The 24,307-nt window shown below is 36.4% G+C and overlaps 2 protein-coding genes across 2 annotated transcripts in view; both read right to left on the bottom strand.

Moving 5' to 3' along the window:
- The window catches only part of ME1 (malic enzyme 1), a 191,812-nt gene that overhangs the window by 27,356 nt on the left and 140,149 nt on the right, over positions 1 to 24,307 (bottom strand). The window contains exons 7-9 of the mRNA XM_060205440.1: positions 13,274 to 13,383; positions 5,642 to 5,739; positions 1,990 to 2,103 (exon numbers count right to left, since the gene is read on the bottom strand). Of these exons, the coding sequence (XP_060061423.1) occupies positions 1,990 to 2,103; positions 5,642 to 5,739; positions 13,274 to 13,383 (322 nt within the window). The remainder of the gene's footprint in view (positions 1 to 1,989; positions 2,104 to 5,641; positions 5,740 to 13,273; positions 13,384 to 24,307) is intronic.
- LOC103116288 (small ribosomal subunit protein eS27-like) lies at positions 20,056 to 20,412 on the bottom strand. The gene has a single exon (XM_007526147.2). The coding sequence runs from the start codon at positions 20,374 to 20,376 to the stop codon at positions 20,122 to 20,124; it is 255 nt and encodes an 84-aa protein (XP_007526209.1). The 5' UTR covers positions 20,377 to 20,412; the 3' UTR covers positions 20,056 to 20,121.

A 24,307-nucleotide genomic window follows, 5' to 3' on the forward strand; every position in this document is an offset into this window, starting at 1 on the left:
CCCTCACACCAATGGGCATCTAATATTTGACAAAGGTGCCCAGACTATTAAGTGGGAAAAGAGGAGTCTCTTCAACAAATGGTGTTGGAAACAATGGGTTGAAACATGCAAAAGAATGAAACTGAACCACCTATTTTACCAAACACAAAAGCAAATTCCAAGTGAATCAAGGACTTGGATATTAGACCAGAAACTATCAGATACTTAGAGGAAAATATTGGCAGAACTCTTTTCTGCATAAATTTTAAAGACATCTTCAATGAAACGAATCCAATTACAAAGGAGACTAAGGCAAGTATAAGCCTATGGGACTACAACAAATTAAAAAGCTTCTGCACAGCAAAAGAAACCACTACCCAAACCAAGAGACCCCTCACAGAATGGGAGAAGATCTTTACATGTCTTACATCAGACAAGAGTTTAATAACCAAAATATGTAAAGAGCTTGCCAAACTCAACAACAAGAAAAAAAATAACCCCATCCAAAAATGGGGAGAAGACATGGACAGAATATTCATCTTAGAAGAGATCTCAAAGGCCAAGAAACACATGAAAAAATGCTCCAAGTGTTTGATTGTCAGAGAAATGCAAATAAAGACAACAATGAGATAGCACTTCACTCCTGTGAGAATGTCATACATCAGAAAAGGTAGCAGCAACAAATGCTGGAGATGTTATGGGGTCAAAGAAACCCTCCTGCACTGCTGATGGGAATGCCAATGGGTCCAACCTCTGTGGAGAACAGTCTGGAGAACTCTCAGGCTAGAAATGGACCTACCCTATGCTCCTGCAATTCCTCTTCTGGGGATATATCCTAAGGAACCCAACATACCTATCCAAAAAGATCTATGTATACCTATGTTCTTAGCAGAACAATTTGTAATAGCCAAAACCTGGAAGCAACCCAGGTGTCCAAGAATAGATGAGTGGCTGAGCAAGTTGTGGTATATATACACAGTGGAATACTACTCAGCTATTAAAAACGGTGACTTCACCGTTTTCAGCCCATCTTGGATGGAGCTATAAGAAATTATGTTAAGTGAAATAAGTCAGAAACAGAAGGATGAATTTGGGATAATCTCATTCTCATGCAGAAGTTGAGAAACAAGATCAGAAGAGAAAACACAAGTAGAACTTGAACTGGAGTTACATTGCACCAAAATAAAAGACTCTGGGGTGAGTGGGTAGGGTGACTACAATCCAAAAAGGATGACAGAGGACCTAGTCAGAGATGTATTGTTATGTGGAAAATCAAGAAATGGTATGTACAAACTATTGTATTTACTGTCGAACGTAAATCACTAATCTCCTAATAAAAAATAATATAAAATTGCAAAAAAGAAACAAATAGAAAAAGAGGATCAATATGTCAGAAAGGAAGAGGATTAATATGTTTTCTTTCTAACCATAAAGAGAAGAATGATGATATGCAGTTAATAAAAATAAAAATAATGCTTTAAAACCATATAGCAACTTAGTCATACTTAGTTTTATTTAGATCTCACAAAATTCTCATTAAATAGGTACTATTATCTCTATTAAAACTGAGCCTTATGCAAGTTAACATTAAAGAACCCATTTATTAAAGTCTTTCTTAGGAATTCCTATCAAAATTCTCAAGAATTTGAGAGAAAGTAAGTAAAAGACTAACAATCTTACTTTATTCTCTTTTCTACCTATTATGCAATTTGACAGATGGTTCACAATAAAAAGTGTTATACTTAGTGCTTTATCTATATCAGCATCATGTTACTTCACTTAGAAACTAAACTACTTGAAAGTGGACTGACAGCCAAATCACAGATGAACAGTTGAGCTAAGCCAAAATTTCCTTCTTTGTTCAATAAGAGTCTCAGTATTACAGGACATAGCCATTCGCATTTAATGGTGACTCTTTTTTACAGTGTGTGTGTGTGTTGGGGGGGGTGTGGTAGAAAAAGGGTGCAGAAAGGTATACTTTTATTCTGGCGAAAAATGGTAAATTCTTACCTTAACTATTAACCCTTTTGAGTCAACTAACCATATTCTTTTTATGGCTTTTTCTCTTGGAAAACCTTCTTTTTCCATGGCCATAACAAGCAGGTGGGCAATTCCTAGGGCAGCCTGAAAAATATTATGAAAACAAAAGCATATTGAAATTATACTACATAAAGTCTAACTGAAAGTGACATGCCCACTTCACTGTGCCTTTTTAATAAGGAAAAGCAGAATGAATCTGTCTATTGCCCTAAAGTTCTATTCATTCATTTATATTGGAAGCAAATTATTTTTGTCATATTTAGGTTAACTTAAATATCAATTATTTACTCTTATCACAACTTAATTACTATTATGTCTCTTGATATTCAGCTACAGATAAAACAGTGGTGTCCTTGATTATTAACATATTTAGTCCTGTTGCTATAATTAAGATCTGCTAAAACAAACAAAAAGAAAAAATAGTGAATTTAAAATGACTTAGTTGCTTATTGAAATGTATTTCTTATTGCTAGTTTCAAGTTCCTCTATTGAACTTGGAAAATGAAGCCTGGCCAATTGGAGAGGAACTTGACCAATTAGGCCAAGAATGAAACTGACATAAAATGTGCATTTCCAAGAATTTATTTACTGTCTTAATTTGGACAAAGAAAGCACTGTGAAACTCCTTGCAAGATTAAAGAAATAAACTTCATTGGTATTTTAAAAATTTTGTGATAATCTGTAAAATTCCAAAATATTTTCAGGGAAAAACAAAAGCTAGTTTTGAGTTACCCAACCATGAATACCCCTGCTGAATATCAAGAAGGGGTCTGTGACTGTCATCAAAATTCTTTAGAAATTTAAAGGCATCTAATATATTTAAGGACAAGGTGTAGCTATCTATAGAAATAAAAATCTTGAATTCTGAGAAGCTATTCTTTAACTTTGATTTTTATTTTGATGTGAAAATGAATTTGTGATTTACATTCTGAATACATTCCTATGTTTTATGTCTTGGTTCTTAAAGCCTACCTTTGTATATTTTATTTCATTTTACGAATAGCAAAGCCAATATATAAAAATTCTAGGAATGCAATATTTATATTCACATTAAATTTGATAATTTAAAGCTTCTTAAAACATATATAGCCAGAAAATTGATTTCTACTTATGATATTTTATAATTCTAAATAGATTTTGACACTTTTATTCTTAAAAACTCAAGTTCGACTGACATTGTAGTGTCTAGTTGGGAAGTGAATTCTTAATTCTGGAATCTTGGTATTTATATATTTATTTATTTACTTATTTATTTATTAGAGACATAGAGAGGCAGAGAAAGCCAGTGAAAAAGACCACAGCACCAAAATTTCTTTCAGTGCAATGAAGTTAGGCTTGAGCCTGGTTGTACAACACATGATAAAGCACTGCACTATTCAAGTGAGCTATTTCACTGGTCAGGGAATCTAGTTTTCATCTTTCAAATTACTAATAGGAAAATAGAACCCAAAATCATTAACTTAGTCTATCATCTCTTTCCAAGAATTTTAAATGCTTTGGTTCTTTTCATGCAGACAGGCAAAATGGTTAATGAACCTCTAACTCAAAATATATTTTATTACAAATTTATATAGAGTTACAATTGTGCATATTAAATTATAAATCAAATTAAGAAAACTTTTGCATGTGAAACTGGATAATATTAAAAGGCAACATAATAAGGGACCTGGCAATGGAGTACATGGCACAGTAAACATATTACCATGCACAAGGACCTAGGTTCAAGCCCCTGACCCCCACTTATAGGGTGGAAGCTTTACTAGTGCTGCAGGCCTATCTTTCTTCACCCACCTCCTTTACATCTCTGTGTCTCTACTGGAAAAAAAGAATCTCACCATAAACAGTGGAGTCCTCATGCAGGCACCAAGCCCAAGTATTGGAAGAAAAAAACCTTAAAAACTTAAAAAGTCAATATAGTAAGTTCATAATACTTGTACTAAATATTATAGCAGTTTTATTTTGTGTGAAAGAATCCAAACTAAAATGTATGTTATTTGACCCTATTTATGTAAATTTGAGAAGGCACAAAGTAATGTTTAGTGGTAGGAAATATAATACTGGGTGCCTAGGAGTGTTAGGAGGCAAGATAAGTGAGGTTAAAAATGGTCATGAGGTATATAAATATTGTTGACTGTAAACCTCATCAATTTGACATGATCTGGGGCCCATATTCAGTTTGGGAGCCTATGTGACCTCTGCATCCCTATAGATCTGAGCTCACATTCTGTGGTCATGAGTATTCTACTCTCTTCCTTGTTCCAGCTTTCTGTTCCTTTTTCCAGCCATGACATCATCTCCCCAGACAATAACTTGGATTCACCTGTATATCAGATATCAGGCTCAGGAGAAAAAAAAAAAAACTAGTATAGTCATAGACTCTTTGGAATATAACTAAAATATGACTAATAACTACCTACAAAACGGAGACTCCCCCCAACTCTTTAGCTGAACTATTCCAGCCTTTAGGTTCATGATTAGTCAACAATTTGTTTGGCTTTATATATTAACTCATTTTTAGCCACCAGGTTCCAGATGCTAACATGATGCCAACTGGACTCCACCAGTGTGTCCTGGAGCCCCGTTTCCCCAGAACCCTGCCCCACTAGGGAAAGAAGGAGACAGGCTGGGAGTATGGATCGACCTGTCAACGCCCATGTTCAGCAGAGAAGCAATTACAGAAGCCAGACCTTCCACCTTCTGAACCCCATAATGACCTTGGGTCTATACTCCCAGGGGGGTAAAGAATAGGAAAACTATAAGGGGAGGGGATGGGATACGAAGTTGTGAGAATTATGTGGAGTTGTACCCCTCTTATGTTTTTTTTTGTCAGTGTTTCCTTTTTATAAATAAAAGTTAAAAAAAATGGTCATGAGGGAACTCTGGGGGATGAAGGATCATTGTACGATGGTTCTATAGCTGCATTCAAATATCAAAACTCATCAAACTGTAAAAACATGAAGTATTTATTTTATTGTTTTAATTGGCATAGAAAGTTATCCCTAGGACTTGGTGCCTGTATGATAAGTCTACTGCTTCTAGAAACCAGTTTTTCCTTTGCTTCCTTTTTTTCTTTTTCAATAGGACAAAGAGAAATTGAGAAGGGAGAGGGAGACAAAAAGAGACACTTGCGGTACTGCTTCACTGTTTCTGAAGTGTTCTCCTCCCTGCAGGTGGGGACCAGGGACTTGAACCCAGGTCCTTATGCCTGGAAATATGTACACTTAACCAGTTGTGCCATTGTGCTCTTCCATGTAGTTTTATTTTATATCCATTATACCACAATAAATTTGGTTGAAAAGAGAAAAATAAAATCAAATGTGGTATCTTAAATACTTAAAAGGTTTTCATATATTATCATTATATTTATTGCACTTGGCCCCTTAAGTATATATTAAAAAACCTGTGGTAATTTTTAATAATATTACAAATTTAAAAGTATGAAAAACTCCATATAATTTGCATTAATGCCTCCTGGGAAAGATTAATGTGCCAATATGCAATTTAGGAATAAAGGTGAAATATACTAAAAATTTGAAAGAAAACTTCTAAGTTTCATATTAATGAGTACTCAAACTCTCACTCATTAGTTTAGGAGAACATAAGTAGAATATAAGGCAGGTACCTCTCCAGCTCCTTGGAAAAGTATTGTTTGATCAGACAGTTTCTTCTTGGTTATTCGGAGGGCAGCGAGAATACCTGCAACTGCTACAGATGCTGTTCCTGAAACAAGTAATAAGTACATTTGAGTCACACTCAAACAAGGTCCAGCAATTATATAGCTCAACTCTTTGTTCACATCTTGAAATCATCATACAACATCTTAGCTAGTACAGAGAAGGAGTGAGCAGATGTCTGATCTCATGTTTGTACATGAGGTGAAATCCTCAGGCTACATCAATACTTTAAGACAGTGACCCATCACTGTTTTCAAAAATCTCCAGAAAGAATATATATATTCTTAATATCACCATTTGTAATAGCCCAAACCTGGAAGAAACACAGATGTCCAATGCCAGATGAGTGGCTAATAATTTGTGGTGTATATATATGTGTGTGTGTGTTTATGTATGATGGAATAGTATTACTCAGTTGTTAAAAATAATGGTGATACCTCCTTTGCAGCATTCTGGATGGAACCTGAAGATATCAAGTTAAGTGAAATAAGCCAAAAAGGCAAAGACCACTACCAAATGATCTCACTTATAAGTGGAACTTAATAAATAGCGACAGGAAAGAACACAAAATGAATTGTGTTCTCCTCAGTCAACTACGAATATCAAAGGGACCACACGAATATCACTTGGGACCACAACAAGACAGGACTATAACTACTTTGGGAACCCACCAAAATCACCAGAGCATCCAGAGACCACAACTCTGCCCAGACCTCGAGCTTTATGCAGTTGAGAAACTTCTCTAAAGAACAGGAATATTAAAGATCACCTGAGACTGCAACAAGACAAGACTGGAACTACTTTGGGTACTCACCAAGTCACTGGTGAATGAAAACTCATGTGGCTCTTGGACAGAGAGGAGCCTAAGGAGAGATTCCTGGGGCTAAAGACCATATCTACTCCTGAGAGGCTGGTAACAGTCTGGCAGTTTGCCAGTGGAAGAGCCACCTCCAGTCTGTTATACCAACAAAAAGACTGCTGAAGGGAGGAGAGGACTCCCCCTAAGATTCACCAAATGTGAGTCTCCATTTGCTACTGCCCTTAGAGGCTGGAACAGCAGGGAGGAGGCCCTGTGCTGATACTGGGGGGCAGAGAACTGACTGGGAAACTCAAGAGAAGATTTACACCCTGGTGATCTAGTGGTGAGGCTGTATAGTGGGGAGCCTTTCCACATTGTTCTCCGGATGATAACTGCCTCAGAACCTATAGACTATAAACGGGACTTGTTCAGAAACTCGCAGGGTCCCGCAGTGCTGCCTGGCTTGTCAGAGAAGCTGAACTGAGCCCGGAGCTTTGGATCCTTGGGGTGTGAGAGTCTCTTTACATAACCACTGTGCTATCTCTCCACACCCTGCTTTATCTTTTGGCCAGGAGTGAGGGATTAAGTTTTAAAAAAACCCACTTATAGGTAAAAAGCCCTCAGGCTCCCATAGCCTACAGGGAAGAAAAAGAATAAAAGAGGCTTTAACAGCCACTGTGCTTCAACTCAGGGATTCAGATAACACTGAAACAACTGTTATTTCAGTTTCTGAAAAGTGCTGAGAGAAGGACCTCATAACACACTATAATAATGGTTAAACTAAGGAGAAACATAGGAGAAATGAACCAGGACAAAAGTCCAACTAAAACTCCCACAAAGGTAGCAACACAGGAAAATGAGATCAACATCCACACACTAGCTAAGGAATTAGTCACAGGAGTGAGGAAAGAGTTTGAAAGAATTGTCATCAGAAATGCAGAAACAATAAATTATCTCCGAAAGAAAGCACCAACTGACTTAAGAAAGAAGTTGAAAAACAAGATCAGAAGAGAAAACACTAAGCAGAACTTGGACTGGAGTTGGTGTACTGTACCAAAGTAAAAGACTCTGCAATGGGGGGTGAGAGGGGGGGAATTCAGGTCCTGGAACAGGATGGCAGAGGACCTAGTGGGGGTTGTACGGTTGTGTGGAAAAATGAGAAATGTTATGCATGTACAAACTATTGCATTTACTGTCTACTGTAAAACATTGATCCCCCATAAAGAAATTAAAAAAAAAAAAGAATTGTGGAATGGGTATGGTGTACTGCATCAAAGCAAGGGGCTCTCGGGAAGGATGTGTGGATGTGTGCCAAAGAGAACTTTGGGGTCCTGTTGCATAATGAATTTGTAAATAACTGCACTGTAAATCATTTACTTCCCCAATTAAATGGAAAGGAAAAAAATCTGTTTTTATTTCATTGTTTAGTCATCTTCTCACCTATCATAATCATTGCTGAATTTAGAAGGTGCTGACAAAATTAATGCTAAAATTATTTAGGAAAAAAATCCAAGTTTTCTTTATCATACATAATTATGGCCACAGAAAGTTCATCAATTCTATTTTTTTTTTCTGTTTAATTTTCACAGATCACAGAAAAGTTCTTTTGCTTTGAACTTAATTACATAGCTCAACTTCTTTATGGTTCATGTCTGAAATAAAATTTTTACGGCTTCTTGCATACTTTCCAGTTGTATTTATATTTTATTCCACTAAAGCAAGTTTAGATCTACAGTGATTCCTAGCTGCTGCCTAGTGAAGCCTATTTAATTTTTTTCCCCTAAATTTTAAGCACACTTACTTGGATTAAAAAAATTATGAGAATAGTTCAGATGAAAGACACAATGGTCCATCATATATCTGTTTGGGAATCTCAGGCCCCAGCTGATGGGGTGGCCTGATAGTGACTAAAGAGTCATCATTAAAGTATGCCAGTCTCTCACCCTTATTCAGCTTTTGCAGTCCTTTCTTTGCTAAGGATCCTGGTTCGAGCCCCTGGCTCCCCACTTGCAGGAGAGTCGCTTCACAAGTGGTAAAGGGTGAAGCAGGTCTGCAGGTGTCTATCTTTCTCTCCCCTTCTCTGTCTTATCCTCCTCTCCCATTTCTCTCTGTCCTATCCAACAATGACGACAGCAATAATAACTACAACAATAAAAAGGGCAACAAAAGCGAATAAATAAATTTTTAAAAAAAGAAAACACATTCAACAATTAAAATTCAGATAAAGACTAACAAAAATCACCTATATTCCTACTGTCTAGCTATAACCACTTCAATATTCTGATGTGCAGCAATGCATTTTTCTATATGTGCGAATTCAGAAAATTTAATTTATGAAAATGTCTACGTATACTATTTTAATATACTCTTATCTACTATTTAATGTGCTTAAAATATTTTGTAGTTCTTATCACTTTAAAATAACACATATGAAAATATTTTGTTATAATTAAAGTATTCCATATTATGCAGATTTGGAAATTTATTTAACAAAACATCTAATTTTAGATATTTAGAAGGTTTATGACTTTAGTTATTAAAGATAACATTACAATAAGTATTCTTACACATTTGTGTACTTTTATTTGTTCAACTTAAATTTCTGAACATTGGATTGAAGATATGCATGTTTTTAAGATTTTTGGCAGATATTGCCTTTTAAAGATACCTATGAATTCATATTTCCATTATGACTGAATAAAAAATGCTCATTTTCTTCAAGTTTCACTGATAGTTTTGATTATAGTGAAAGTCTTTGCCAGAACAAAAGATAAAATCTATTTTTGTTTGCCATTTAAAATGCTCTTTAAGACTAAGTGATTTGGTTAAAATTTAAAATATTTTCTGGCTAATCTTCTTTTGTGAAATGTCTGCTCTTCCGTATCTGATTTTGATTTTTTTTCCCAATTAAAACATTTGTACAAGAATTTAATTTATTCTTTTTAAAGTCTCATAAATTTGGTATAGGAATTTACCTAATTTTTAAAAATTCTAACAGATGAATCAGTCCACTAAAATTTTGGTGTGAAATATATAGAACATCATATTAGAAAACAGGCATTCCAAAAAGCCTACAATGAGAAGAAAAATGTCTTTTTGTAGCTTATCCTAAGTAACCAGAGACTAACATTTTACTCTTTTAGCTGTAACTGGTTGAGTTATGATGAACCCATGAGTTATATAATTAAATGTCCAATTTCTTAGTAACTACAAACTATATACTTTCCATTAATAATTTATATTGTCAATGCATTAAGGTCTCAATACATTTTTAAACAAAACCTTTATCATGTAAGTTCAATTTAGAGAACTTTAAGTTTCCCCCACCCCCCAAAAAAAATCAAATAGTTTTTTTTTTTTAAATAATGGTTCTTTAAATAACACATCTGCTAGAAAGAGAAGAAAAGTGCCCCTAGGGTATGGTGTGAAGACATTTATTTACATGGTAAGGCTGTGATGGTTACATAATTATTTTCATTAGCACTAAAATACAAGTTCTATGCCCACGGTGGAAAAAGCATTACAAGTGTGGGCATGATGGTAAAATCCCAAGGTTAAAAAGGTAAAATAGAAACATATGTGGGAAATGTGTCTTAGACACATGATTGTGATATGATGATATGCGCAAAATTATCTGGTCCCTTTAAGTCAGAACAAGTTTTCTCACGTCAAATAAAATGTTCTCAATTCTATCTTTTTATTGGCCAAGGCCAACAAAATTGCACTGTGGAAAGAGGTAGGCTATATGTACACAGATTATATTTCAGGACAGTTTGCTTGGGGTGAAAAACTGGTTATTTAATGCTTGCACACGCTTCCTATGCCTGAGGCCCTAGGTTCAGTGCCCACCTTCTGCAACCCACACGGCCCTGGGTCCATGCTCCCAGAGGGATAGAGAATGGGAAAGCTATTGGGGAGGGGATGGGATATGGAGATTGGGTGGCGGGAATTGTGTGGAGTTGTACCCCCCCCATCCTATGATTTTGTTAATGTCTCCTTTCTAAAATAAATTAAAAAAATAAAATAAAACACTTAAAAAAAAAAAGAATGGAGGAGATGGGATACAGAACTCTGGTGTTGGAAAGTATATGGAATTGTACCCCTCTTATTCCATAGTCATGTTGATCACTATTAAATCCCTAATAAAATAAAATAAAGTATGATGTAAGAGAGGTAATGGCAAGTTCCACCTGTAAGTAAGGTCACCCAATATTTCCCTTTCTCTTTTTTGGCTTATCTCACTTAAGAAAAAAGGACAGAATAGGAAAACACAGGCAAAACTTGGACTGGATGGGGCGTATTACACCAAAGTAAAAAAGACTTTGGGGAGAAAAGGTGGAGGGGTCTTGGTGCATGATAGTAAAAAAAAAGAACCTAAGTTGGGAGATTAAAGTGTTCTGCAGGCACTTATCATGGGGAGAAGAGAAATTGTGCCCATGTGTAAACAATTCTACACAACTAACCCACCCCTCCTATACATTGATAAAAAATAAATGGTAACTTTCACTATGGTAAATGGAGAGAGAAACTTAAGGGACAGAAAGTTTCTACAATGAAAAATAAACAGGATTTAGTGTTAGACTGTATTTGTCAAGGGGAGGTGAAAAAGAAATACCAGGCATTCACTGAAAAGGAAAACACTGGCAGACGACTGTTCAGTGGGGAATAAGAGTTTGATCTGGGGGAGGTTAAGTATGGAATGCATTTTGGGGGCATATCCAACAAGAGACTTTAGTAAATTGATAGGTGTATAGACCTGAGACTCAAAGAAAAATAAGCTAGAGACATCAGTCTGCTAATGAGATGTAGCATCTGTAAGTGTACATCTACGATTGTACAGAACAGAGGGGAGTCTAGGGATGAGCTCTGAAGCACTCCATCATTTAGTAGGTAATCAGAAAAGAATAAACCTAAAAAGAAAATAATGAACCACAAAGGTTGGACAAAATTTAGCAAAGAGCTGTGCACAGAAGAGAGTATTTTCAGGAGGAAAGTGAAGTCAGTAATGTTAAATCCTGCTAAAAATTCAGGAAAGATAAACACTGAAAAATATGAATTAGAATTTGTCTGCTATAAGCCATTTCTGACCTCCTTTCAAATTACTAGAAGTCAAATAAATGGCCTTCCTCCTTAGAATCTCAGGCTGTGTTCTTCTTTCAACCCATCCTTTTTAGAGTGAGACCAGTAAGACTTACATAGCAAGACTTTGGATGTACGGGTGCTAGGAGGTCTTTAAGAGGGGGAAAATAGGTAATTTAGATAAAAGCAGGCTCAGTATGATATAATAAATATAAAGGCAGGTTTGTTAAGGTGCAGGTTAGGAATGGTTACCGAGATAATGGTAAAACCTATACAAACTTTCATTTGTAAACTATAAATAATAGTCAATACATTCATTTTTATTGATCAATAGTCACTGGCAATCTTACCATAGGCACACATTTCTAGTTCATGGATAATGACACACATTCAAAGTGCTTTACATAACTAAGTGAAATTAAATGAGAAAAACTGTGTGAAATCATCAAGCATGATTCCTGGCAAATAACTAAAGCTATATTATTTTGGAGAATATGGATCAACCTGTTAATGCCCATGTCCAGTGGAGAAGCAATAACAAAAGCCAGAACTCCCACTTTCCGCACCCCAAAAAGAATTTTTTAATGTTTATTTATTTCCTTTTGTTGCCCTTATTGTTTTATTGTTGTTGTTATTGATATCGTCATTGTCGGATAGGACAGAGAGAAATGGAGAGAGGAAGAGAAGACAAGAGAGGGGCAGAGATAGACACCTGCAGGCCTGCTTCACCGCTTGTGAAGTGAATCCCATAGAGGTGGGGAGCTGGGGGCTTGAACTGGGATCCTTATGCTGCTGGTCCTTGCGCTTTGCGTCACGTGCGCTTAACCCGCTGTGCTACCACCCGACTCCCTTCAAAAAGAATTTTAAATTTTAGTCCATACCCAGAGGGATAAATGACAGGGGAAATAAACCAAAGGGTTCTGGTATCCTCAATCCACCAGGGCCCAAAGCATCTGTCACCAGTAATCTTGTTTTTATACCATTACAGAAAGGAAAGCTTGAAAATACCAGAGGAAGCTAGGAACTGCTTCTCTGAGAAGAGGAAAAAAGTAAAGACGCCCAGAAGTAATAATAGGTGTAGGGGTGACTTAGAAAGGAAGTGGAGGCAGGATTATTAAAATAATGGGAAAGGGGGTTGGGCAGTGGCACACTAAGTGCATGTATCACCATGCACAAAGATGGGGGTTGAAACCCTGTCTCCCCAACTTCAGGGACGACTTTTCACAAACTATGAAACAGGTCTGAGGGTATCTATCTTTTATTCTCCCTCTCTATCTCCTCTTCCTTCTCAATTTCTCTTTATCTTGTTAAGTAAAAATAAAATAGAAAGGAAAAAAGTGGAAAAAATGGCCTCCAAGAGCCATGGTTTCATAGTGCTGGCACCAAGCCCCAGCAATAACCCTAGTGGTAATTAAAAAAAAAAAAAATCATAGATATAGAGAGATAGTTATACAATCAGCCCATATTTGTGACCTTGAAAAAAACAACTGCACAGAGCTCTAGTGGTAGAAACCAAATAGAATTATACCCCTATTATCTTACAATTTTGTAAAACAATATTAAACCACTATATAGAAATACATTTAAAATAACTACAGTTACATTTATTGAATGTTAATCAATTAAATAATTCTTCAATTAAAGAATTCTTATCTCAGGTTATGTTGTTTTTGATTCATATATAGTGAGGTTTTTTTGTTACCTTGAATATCATCATTGAATGTGCAATACTTGAATTGATACTTGTTCAGGAGACGAAATGCATTTCTATTAGCAAAATCTTCAAACTGGATAAGGCAAGTCATGCCATACCTGTGAGACAAAACATTCACATTTGAAAGAGATTAGTAATAAAGCTATTTAAAATTAAATCTTTAACATTAACTATTAAAAAAAGCAAAATATTATTGTTTTAAAGGTCTCATCTTGCTACTTAACACAGACTTTCAAGATGATGTCTGTCCAACAGATATTGCCTTGTTCACTACAGAAAAGGCATTGCACTGGCACTGTGAGATAACAGAAAGATGACAAAAATATTGTCACTAAAATTGATTTTGGAATAAATGAAAAGTGCAAAGGAAGCAATTGTAAAGAGGCATATGGAGCTAGAGAGTTAGCATAATGGTCATGCAAAAAAGACATTCATGCCTGAGGCACCGAGGTTCCAGATTCAATCCCCTGCACCAAGGTAAGCCAACACTGAGCAGTGCCCTGGCAAGAATAAAAAGTAAATATACAAATGGGAAGAAAAATAAATTGAACATGCGGAAAGAAAAAACAAACACTTCTGGGTGGTGTCATAGACTGGATAACAAGTGAACTGAGTTTGAATGAATATTTGAAGCAGAAACAACACAACTTTATAAGCTGAGACAGAAGCAAAACAAATGAGAGGGAAGTTTAGAAAGAAAGAAGTTGTTCAAAAAATAGCAAGAAGTCCTGCATACTCTAAATGCAGTGGTACTTATAAATATGTAGTGACAGGGTTTTTATTTTGTAAACACAACATTGTAGCCTAAGATTCTGGTTTTCAGTGTATAGCAGTGGACAAACACTGGGCATCTTTGAAGGATATATACAAGAAGCATTTTATTTATTTACTTATTTATTTATTTATTTATCTTTAATTGAGTCACTTGTTCATATGCTCACCCATCTACCTATTCATGTAAAGAAAAGGAAGTCAACATTACTGATAACCATAGCATTTGAGAGTTGCCAGAGAAGGCCATATGGTCATGAACATTCTTGCTACTACAGAATATGCTCTTGAACTACCCTCACCTAAAATGCCACTGCCATCTTATTTGTGATTTTTACTCGGTCACCTTCCACTTCTATTATACCCAAGGGCTATTCCTAATCTCCCAATCCATTTATGTATGTATGTATGTATCTTTAAATATTTAATTTACTTTAGGATAGAGACAGGAGAGTTGAGACAGTCTTGAGCTTCCTTCCTTATACACCGTGACATGTGCACTCTAGTGGGTGTGAGTCATCACTCAGTCCCTACATTCATCCTTGAAGAGTTTGTTATTCTCAGTCTTTTCCAGCTCAAGTGTTTATTTTTTCCACCTCCTTTTTGTTTCTTTGCAATTTTTTTCTATACATCATTTTTTTATATACTACATTTTCTATATACTACATTTTTTTCTATACTACTTATGTTGTGTGTAAAACTGCTAGTAAGCAGATGTTTCATTACCTAGAATAAAGGCTCTTGAGAAACTTCACATTCTTTTAGATACTTAGTTCCACAAGTTTTTTTTTCTGTCAGAAACATGAAATTCTCTTTTATAGCAAGCACTCTGTCTCTTACTAGTTATTACCTTAGTCAGATTAATACCACGTATAATAATCTCAGCTTTCTTAGTTCTTTTCCTCATATGATGAATGCCATGGCACTCCCTTCAGGAACAAGCGCATGGACCTACTTGGTGAGCTACCTTTCCTGCTCCCAAAACTGTTCTTTATGAGTAAGTATATTTAAATGAGTAGAACCAGAGGTGTTTATGCTTAGTGAAATAAGTAAAGAGAGGAAAGACAGGTTCCTACTCATGACCACAGAATGTGAGTTCAGATCTACAGGGATGCAGAGGTCACATAGGCTCCTAAGCTGATTATGGGCCCCAAATCAGATCAAATCGATGGGGTTTACAGTCAACAATATTTATACACCTTTCCCATATTTGGGAGCTACTCTCTTCCCTGATCCACCTTCCTGGCCCTTTTTGCAGCCATAATATCATCTCCCTAGATAATAACTTGGATCCGCCTGCATATCAGATGTCAGGCTCAGGAAAAACAAACAAACAGACAAACAAAAACCTAGTATAATCATGGGCTCTCTGGAATATAGCTAAAATAGGCCTACTAACTATCCACAAAACAGAGACCCCCAACTCTATAATGGTTCTGCAAAGAACAATGATATCTATGGGAGGTGGGAGGGTGGGAATACAGAACTTTGTTGGTGGATGTGGTGTGAAACTCTATACATTGTAATCTTACAATCTTATAACAAACTATTAGTAACAAATAAAATTTAAGAAAGAAAAAAAGTAAAAAAATGAAGGAATTAACTTCAATTAAAAATTGTATATAAAATCTGTTAGCAAATGTCCATTTATGAGATAAAGATAAATAAAGAATATTCAAGTAAAAAATATATGTTTAAGTAAGTAAAAACCAAAACTTAACCACAGAATTTAACCACAGAATTTTCTCAAGCGTCTATTTTGGAAATAAAGCAAATAATCTAAGAAAAAAAAGGTTCATGATCTATTAAAACAGAAAATATAAATAAATACAAGTAATTGTATCACTATAAGACAGTAACAATAGATAAGGCTACTTCTGGAGTAACAGAGTAAAGAGACTGGCATATGGAATCCCCATACAGCAATAACATAGCAGGAAAAAAAAATCTTCAAAACAAACATTTTGGTGCTCTGGAAACCAATCACAGATAAAAGAAGCAAAAACCTTAAAGTAAAATGGGGGAGCAAACTCAGTTCTTAAAAAGAACATAATTTTTTTTATGTTCCTTATAGATATTATGTCATTCTAGTAAGCTCTAGCTAGCTTTAATAAAAATTACTAGCATATTATTGAGAATGAGTAAAAATATATATATTTTTAAATATTTATTTATTTCCTTTTGTTGCCCTTGCTGTATTATTGTTGCAGTCATTACTGATGTCGTTGTTGTTGGATAGGACAGAGAGAAATGGAGAGAGGAGGGGAAGACAGAGGGGGGAGAGAAAGACAGACACCTGCAGACCTGCTTCACCACCTGTGAAGCGACTCTTATGCAGGTGGGGAGCCGGGGGCTCGAACCGGGGTCCTTACCCAGTCCTTGCGCTTTGCGCCACATGTGCTTAACCCGCTGCGCTACTGCCCCACTCCCAAAAAATATTTCTATGGTTATAAATTATTACTTTTTAAAAACATCTCTACAGAGAAGCAAACATTGTGGTAGCAACCTCAAACACAAATATTGGTTGAAAATCACTGGGTGCTTATAATGACTTATACCCAACCTCTCTGGTTTCTCAGAAGACCTTTAGAAAGAAATGTCTGCATGCTTTTAGCCAGTGGTTTCATTTGGTTTGCTCCCGATGTGTCATGTACTGTGGGTCTAGCAGCATCAGATGATCTGTCATTATGCTCAGAAGCAACAGAACCTTGTGGTTTCTATATGTGAGGAGGAATCAGAGCTTTCTCAGTTGTTCTATTCCCGGATCTACTACTTACTTGGTTCTATGGTTTGGGGCTTTTTACAATTTCCCTGTGGTTAAAATGAAATCCCCACAATATGGTTTGCCTTCAGTGTTTAGGACACAATGAGGTTAGGCTAAAAATTTATAATGTTTGCTATGTGAAATCTGGACCTAGGCAAAGGTAGTTAGATGATGCCTAAGATATCTTAGCATTTACAAAAGTTTGTTTTTGAATTGTTCCTTGGAGAATACTGCATATCAGTTTTAATGTCATGACCCTTCTCTACCTGCTAATTCACTCTCATTTGACTCCTAAAGATTTAGACACTCTAAATTCGATTTGCGATACAAGTATCTTGCATCATGCAGTGAAAGAAAGCCATGTAAGGGATATTTTCTTCCAGATTTAACCAGCCTTGTCACTATAAAATTATAACTAGCAAAACACAAGGATTAAATAAGCCAGTTAAATTCTACACAACTATGAAAAGAACCTACTATTTCATGATCAAAATATCACATAAAATAGTGGATATAAATGGCTTAAAAAGTTAACCAAAATAGTACCCATAAAATTAACACATTAAAACTGCAGAGAGCTTTCTTTCTTGTGGCACTCTTAAATCAAGACAAAAGCATTATTACAGTGACTAATTACTCCATCTGGCACATTCCTAACTGCTAGGCACTATGCTCCACATTTTATAGGTATTTTCTAGTTAATTCTTGCAGACAGTCAATGAGGAAGGTACTGTTACTATTCATTACACAATAGATGAATTCTCAGAGAAATTAAAGGTCATAATTCTGTTCATATAGCTAGTAAGTCATGAGATCTTTTGTAAATTTCAGGGTCCATGGCTTTAGCTACTATATATAATGGCTCCCATATAGTATCAACACTGTGACTGAGTTAATGAAGTGAGCTGTTTATTTACAGTTAAAAGCACTGAACTGACAAACTAAAGGAGCTATAATTTTATCATAAAAACTACCAAGACAAAATTTGTGTGTAAAGGCTGTTGTACTGGGGTTCCAGTGTAAAATGGTTGAGTCATTTTCATTAAAGCAAGAAGGTAGAAGGAATATCTGATAAAGAATGCAAATGTAGGGAGTCGGGCGGTAGCGCAGTCGGTTAAGCGCATGTGGCGCAAAGTGCAAGGACCTGCGTAAGGATCCCAGTTTGAGTCCCCCGCTCCCCACCTACAGGGGTGTCGCTTCACAGGCGGTGAAGCAGGTATGCAGGTGTCTATCTTTCTCTCTTCCTCTCTGTCTTCCCCTCTTCTCTCCATTTCTCTCTGTCCTATCCAACAACAATGACATCAATAACAACAACAACAATAAAAAAAAAAACAAGGGCAACAAAAGGGAATAAGTATCTTTAAAAAACTTTAAAAATAAAAAAGAATGCAAATGTAAAGGCTGTTGTTTTTAAGACTGGGGTTCCAGTGTAATGGTTAGGAAAGAGAGGGAGGCTAGGAGTTTGCTATCAAGGACTGATCTGAACTTGATTGTCATTCTATTTTGATTTTCCACTCCTAGCCTCCACCATTGCTCAGATCAACAATGTCTTCATATAGACAATGCAAGGATTTAGAAAATGTTTTTACAAATATCATCTGCAAGCATACCACGGAGAATTAAAAGGCTCCTCAAATACATATCCCAGTAAATAGCTATTCCCAAACTCAATCGTGTCATTTACTTCTGTAGATCACCAAGTCTGTGTATGTCTCCTCCTCAATTTAGTCTAAATCAAACTGTTTATTTCTAAAAGTTAACAGCCTCCAGAAAACAGCAGGGACCATGTTTTGAGAAACAAAGATAATTTTATATTATTTTGTTGCAGATTAGCAGAGTTGTAAAATTTTCAGGCAAGAAATTCTTGGTTTTGGAGACCAGTTAGAGGCAAGTAATGTCCAGGAAGACTGAATAACATCCATGATTACAGAAGCAGTCACACAAGCAAATATTTTCGCAGACGGGAAATCTCAGAGAGGCCAAGTACATTGGCTACTGGTGGTGCCAACAGACTTAAGAAAATGTCGTATACCTTATTTCAGACTATAAAAAAATACAGATAAATAAAAGTAAATATGCTATTGTTCAAGGTGTCCACTTTCAGACAACATAAATACCTAATAATATTTATTAGGAAATTAAAACTTATTATTTATTAAAACTTATTTTTTTCTCTCTCTCTCATTATCAGCATGATTATCACTGGGGCTTAGTGTATGCACAATTAATCCGCCGCTACTGATGGCCATTTATTTTTATAGAGACAGAAATTTAGAGGAAGGGATAACAGAGAGGAAGAGAGGGGAAGAGAGAGATACTTAATAGCATCACTTCACTATTCATGAAATTTCTTCCCCTGCAGGTGGGGACTAGGAGCTTGAACCCAGGTTCTTGTGCATGATAGTCTGTGCATCCTACTGGGCATGTCACTGCTTGCCCCCTCAACTTTATTTCTTTTTTTAAATTTTATTTTAAAATTCAGTGTTTTAATACAACAAGAATTGATGGCAGGTGACATGTTAAAGCAACACAGCGGTGTTACATTAGTATAAGATACTGAATTTTTTTTTTCCTTTCTCAAATTTACTTTACAATGGAGAACTTGAGCCCTCCTCCAGAGTCTTTTGCTTTAATTCAATACACTTTGTTTAGCCCACTTTGTTTCTTCCCTCCTCTTCCCCGTATATTAAGTCCTCCTTATCTTTTTCTTTTTGGCTTATCTCGCTTAACATGGTATCTTCAAGTTTCATCCAAGATGAGGCAAAGAAGATGACTTCATCATTTCTGAATGATGAGCAGTATTCAATCCTGTATATTTATCACATTTTTTTTTAGCCACTCATCTAATGTTGAACATCTAGGTTCTGATAGTTACAAACTGTGCTGCTATGAACATTAAGTATACATAGATCTCTTCTGATAAGTGCTTCTTTTCCTTTTGGGTAAATCCCCAGAAAAGGAATTGCTGGGTCATAGGGTAGGTCCATTTCTAGTGTGCTGACAAGTCTTTTGACTGCTTTTCACAATGGTTGGGCCATTTTACACTTCCACCAGCTGTGCAGAAGTGTACCTTTCCCCCACACATCTTCTCTACCATTTGTTGTTTCTCTCCTTTCTGAGGTATGACATTCTTATAGATGTAGGACAATATCTTACTGTTGCCTTTATTTGCATTTCTCTGATGATCACTTTGGGCACTTTCTCATATATCTGTTGGCCCTCTTTTTCAGTGAAATTTTTTTTTTTATCCAAAAATGTTTTTATTGGGATGATTTCCCACTGATCTTGGTTCAGGGTGCTTTCAGTGCTGCTTCCGTCTGAAGGAGCATCCTTCTGTAAGCCTTGCTTTTCCTCCTGTAGGCTGGCAGAGGACAGTGGAACAGCCAACGCACAAAACTACCGTTTGTGCATGGCTAAAGACGGTGGTGATCTTATAGCATCCTTGGCACTTGACATCCATGAAGTAAGAGTTGGGGCTCTGCACCAGGCGCTTCTTCTTGTGCTTCTGCTTCTCCTCTTCAGGAGAGGGATGGAGAAGGTCTTTCGCCAGAGGCATGATCTCCTGCGGAGGCTGTCACCGCCGGAAAGGTTCAGTGAAATTTCTGTCCATGTCCTGGACTCATTTTCTTTTTCTTTTTTTAAATTTTTTTATATTTATTTATTTTTCCTTTTGTTGCCTTTGTTGTTTTTATTGTTGTTGTAGTTATTGTTGTTGTTGTTGGATAGGACAGAGAGAAATGGAGAGAGGAGGGGAAGACAGAGTGGGGGAGAGAAAGACACCTACAGACCTGCTTCACTGCCTGTGAAGCAACTCCCCTGCAGGTGGGGAGCTGGGGGCTTGAACCTGGATACTTCTGCCGGTCCTTGTGCTTTGCGCCACGTGTGATTAACCCACTGCACTACCATCCAACTCATTTTCTAATGGGGTTGGTGTGTGTGTGTGTGTGTGCCTAAAGATCTTCTCTCTTGCTGTAGGGTGTCTTTCTGTTTAGGTGGTGATACCCTTAGCTGTGTGGAAGCTTTTCAGTTTGACGTTATACCATTGATTTATTTTTGCTTTTATTGTCTTTGCTGTTGAACTTAAATCTTGGAGGGTTTTTTGAAGCACAGGCTATGTAGTGTTCTGCCAATGTTTTCTTCTATGTATTTGATAACCATGTCCTTGATCCACTTACAGTTGACTTTTGTGCTTGGTGATATATGATGGTTCCAATTTCATCCACTCGCATATTTCAATCCAATTTTTCCATTTGTTGAAGAGACTTTCCTTTTGCAATTTAATGGTTTGGGCCCCTTTGTCAAAAATTAGTTGGCCGATTTCTGAATCTTCAAATTTATTCCACTGGTCTATGTGTCTGTTTTGGTTTCAGTAACAGCAGTTTTGATTCCAGTAGCTCTGTAGTATAGCTTGAGGTCTGGTGTTGTATGCTTGTAGTCTTGTTTCTTTTTCTCAAGATTGCTTTGGCAATCCTGAGGATATTTTTGGTTCCAGATTAATTTTTTATAACTACTGTTATAAAAGCGCCACGCTTAACCCACTGTGCTTCCGCCGGACTCCCCTAAGGATGGTCATTTTGATGATATTAATTCTTCCAACTCATAAGCATATCTCTTTCCATTTCTTTGTGTCTCTATTTCTTAAAAAGAGTGACTCATAGTTTTCAGTAGACAAGTCTTTCACTTCTTTTGTTAATCTGATTTCCAGATATTTGACTGTTTTTTGGTAATATATGGAAGGAGAGTGATTTCTGGATATTTTCTTCTAATTTAATCAAACTTAAGGGCCAGGTGGTGGCGCATTGATCTAGGTTTGAGCCGCTAGTCCCCACCTGTAGGGGTAAAGCTTTGCAAGTGGTAAAGCAGTTTTGCAGGTATCTCTCTGTCTCTCTCCGTCTCTTATTACCCTCTTCCCTCTCAATTTCTGTGTGTCTCTATCCAATAAATAAATATGATACAAATAAAAAAAACAAATTTAGTCAAACTTTATTTCTTATGACATAGAGGAAAGAGAGAGAGAGAGAGAGAAAGACCCTAAAGCACCACTCTGTACATGACTAGGGACTAAATCTGAAGCCCAAGGAATGCAAATTCTATTCTTTACCAGTTGAGCTATTTCCCTAGCCACTCAACTACTTTCAAAGTGATTTTAAAAGCAGTTTCATTATTTTATAACTTTACTTTATAGGTATATTTCTCCCCTTCTTTACTAGCAATAATGATTTGGAATACATATACATATACATATACATATACATATACATATATATATATAGTGGCCCAGAACTAAATGGAGCCAAGTAGTGACTGAGGTCAATACTATCATTCCATCTATACTCAAGAATCACAATTAGCTTCATTGAAAATTGTCATTTAGGGCACCAAAGTAAAAACCCTGTGGTGAGGGGTAGACATGCAGCTTCCTGGGCCAGTAGGGGGTGGGAGTGGGTGGGAGGGATGGGTCACAGCCTTTTGGTGGTGGGAATGGTGTTTATGTACACTCCTAGTAAAATGTAGTCATATAAATCACTAGTTAATTAATAAGAGAGGGGGAAAATTAATTGTATGTCTCGAAGTTTTTTAAAACACAAACTTAGTCTTTTTAATATATAGGCTGTGTATTTGATATGCGGACTCTCTCAAAAGCCTAGACCAAGTAGATCAGAAGCAACCAATAGCACAGCTATATACAAGATACTGGATACTATACAGCAAACCCTAACAAAAGGACTTTTCAAAGTTAACCCAATTACCAAATAATGTGATGATAACATTAACTATCAATTGTCTTTTTGAACCCTAAGACAGCAGGAACCTCACATCTCCACTATAGAGCCTCTACTTCCCCCAGTCCTGGAACCCTTGGATAGGGCCCACTTTCCCGTATGCCTCTCCCAATCCATATCAAATAATACTGCATCTGCCGATCGCAACCTAATCAACGCAATGATTGCCACCTCAACATGCTTCACTTCAGACTGTGTCCAGAGACTTCACATGTGGAATGACAACCCTTCAGCTTCATTACTCGGGTGAGACCTTTCCTTTCATAGTATACTCTAATTCCATCCCAGGTGGTTCACTTTCTAACAAAGTCCCAAAACCTAGATATAGACCAGTTTCTGTGAGAGAGAGCATATGTTCACACGTATCCATAAACTACTGCAAAATATATACCTGAAAGCAGAAGTACACTAGAGTTTGCAGTGAGTACCCCCCTAACACTTCCTCTCCACTATTCCAAGCTTTGGGTCCATGATTGCTCAACAATTTGTTTGGCTTCGTATGTTAACTCTCTTTTCAGTCACCAGGTTCCAGATGTCATCAGGATGCCGGCCAGGCTTCCCTGGACTGAAGACCCCACCAATGTGTCCAGGAGCTCGGCTTCCCCAGAGACCCACCCTACTAGGGAAAGAGAAAGGCAGACTGGGAGTATGGACCAACCAGTCAACGTCCATGTTCAGCGGGGAAGCAATTACAGAAGCCAGACCTTCCAACTTCTACAATCCACAATGACCCTGGGTCCATGCTCCCAGAGGGATATAGAGTGGGAAAACTATCAGGGCAGGGGGGGTCGGATATGGAGATTGGGTGGTGGGAATTGTGTGGAGTTGTACCCCTCCTACCCTATGGTTTTGTTAATTTATCCAGTGTTAAATAAAAAAAAATTGTCATTATAATTTTAATAAGAATTATAATAGGTTCTAAAGATAATCTTCAAAGAAGTACTTCAAAGAAGTACATTAGTAGGCATCATGTACAGAGCTCCAAAATATTACTTGGAAGCCGTAACATTCCATTTGAATGAACTTTGTTAAAAAAAAAAAGAAAGAAAAATCTTATTTCATTGTGAAACCTCAAAAGCAAAGTAAAAAAAGAAAAAGGACTTTTATTGGCATAACTAAAAATAAATCTCTGAAACATGATATCTATTCTTATGCCAATGAATAATAGAAAAGTATGCATATTATTTGAGGAAATTTAAGAACTTATGTTTAGAAAGATATAAAGGCACAAATCCAATATAAATTAAAATTTGGTCTCCCTGGCATAATCATTTGGACTAATGTTTCAACTTGAACATGTCAATAACTAGCACCCACTTTGCAATGTGACCTAAAGTTATGTTTATTTAAAATTCCATATTAATAGTATTTTACATGCCAAAATATCATGTTCCCTACTTTATAAAAAGGTATTTTATTCCAACATATGACAGATGTCATAAACTAAGTCATCATATGTTCCAGTGATACTGAACATCTCTTAAGGTCAAACTGCTTTAAGACAGTTTCTATTGACATGGGTACTTTTTCTTGTGTTACTGTCTCCTCATCCTTAAAATAGTTCAATAAATTAGTTGAAATGATATAAACCAACAAAATAAAAATTATTTTGCAGAGTTTCCATTTACTTCTGAACAATTCTATGGGGCAGAGATGCAGTTTTAAGAACTGATCTGACTCCCTTTTGCATTAAACTTTTTAATT

This window comes from Erinaceus europaeus, chromosome 13, assembly GCF_950295315.1.
Source record: "Erinaceus europaeus chromosome 13, mEriEur2.1, whole genome shotgun sequence".
NCBI lineage: Eukaryota > Metazoa > Chordata > Mammalia > Eulipotyphla > Erinaceidae > Erinaceus > Erinaceus europaeus.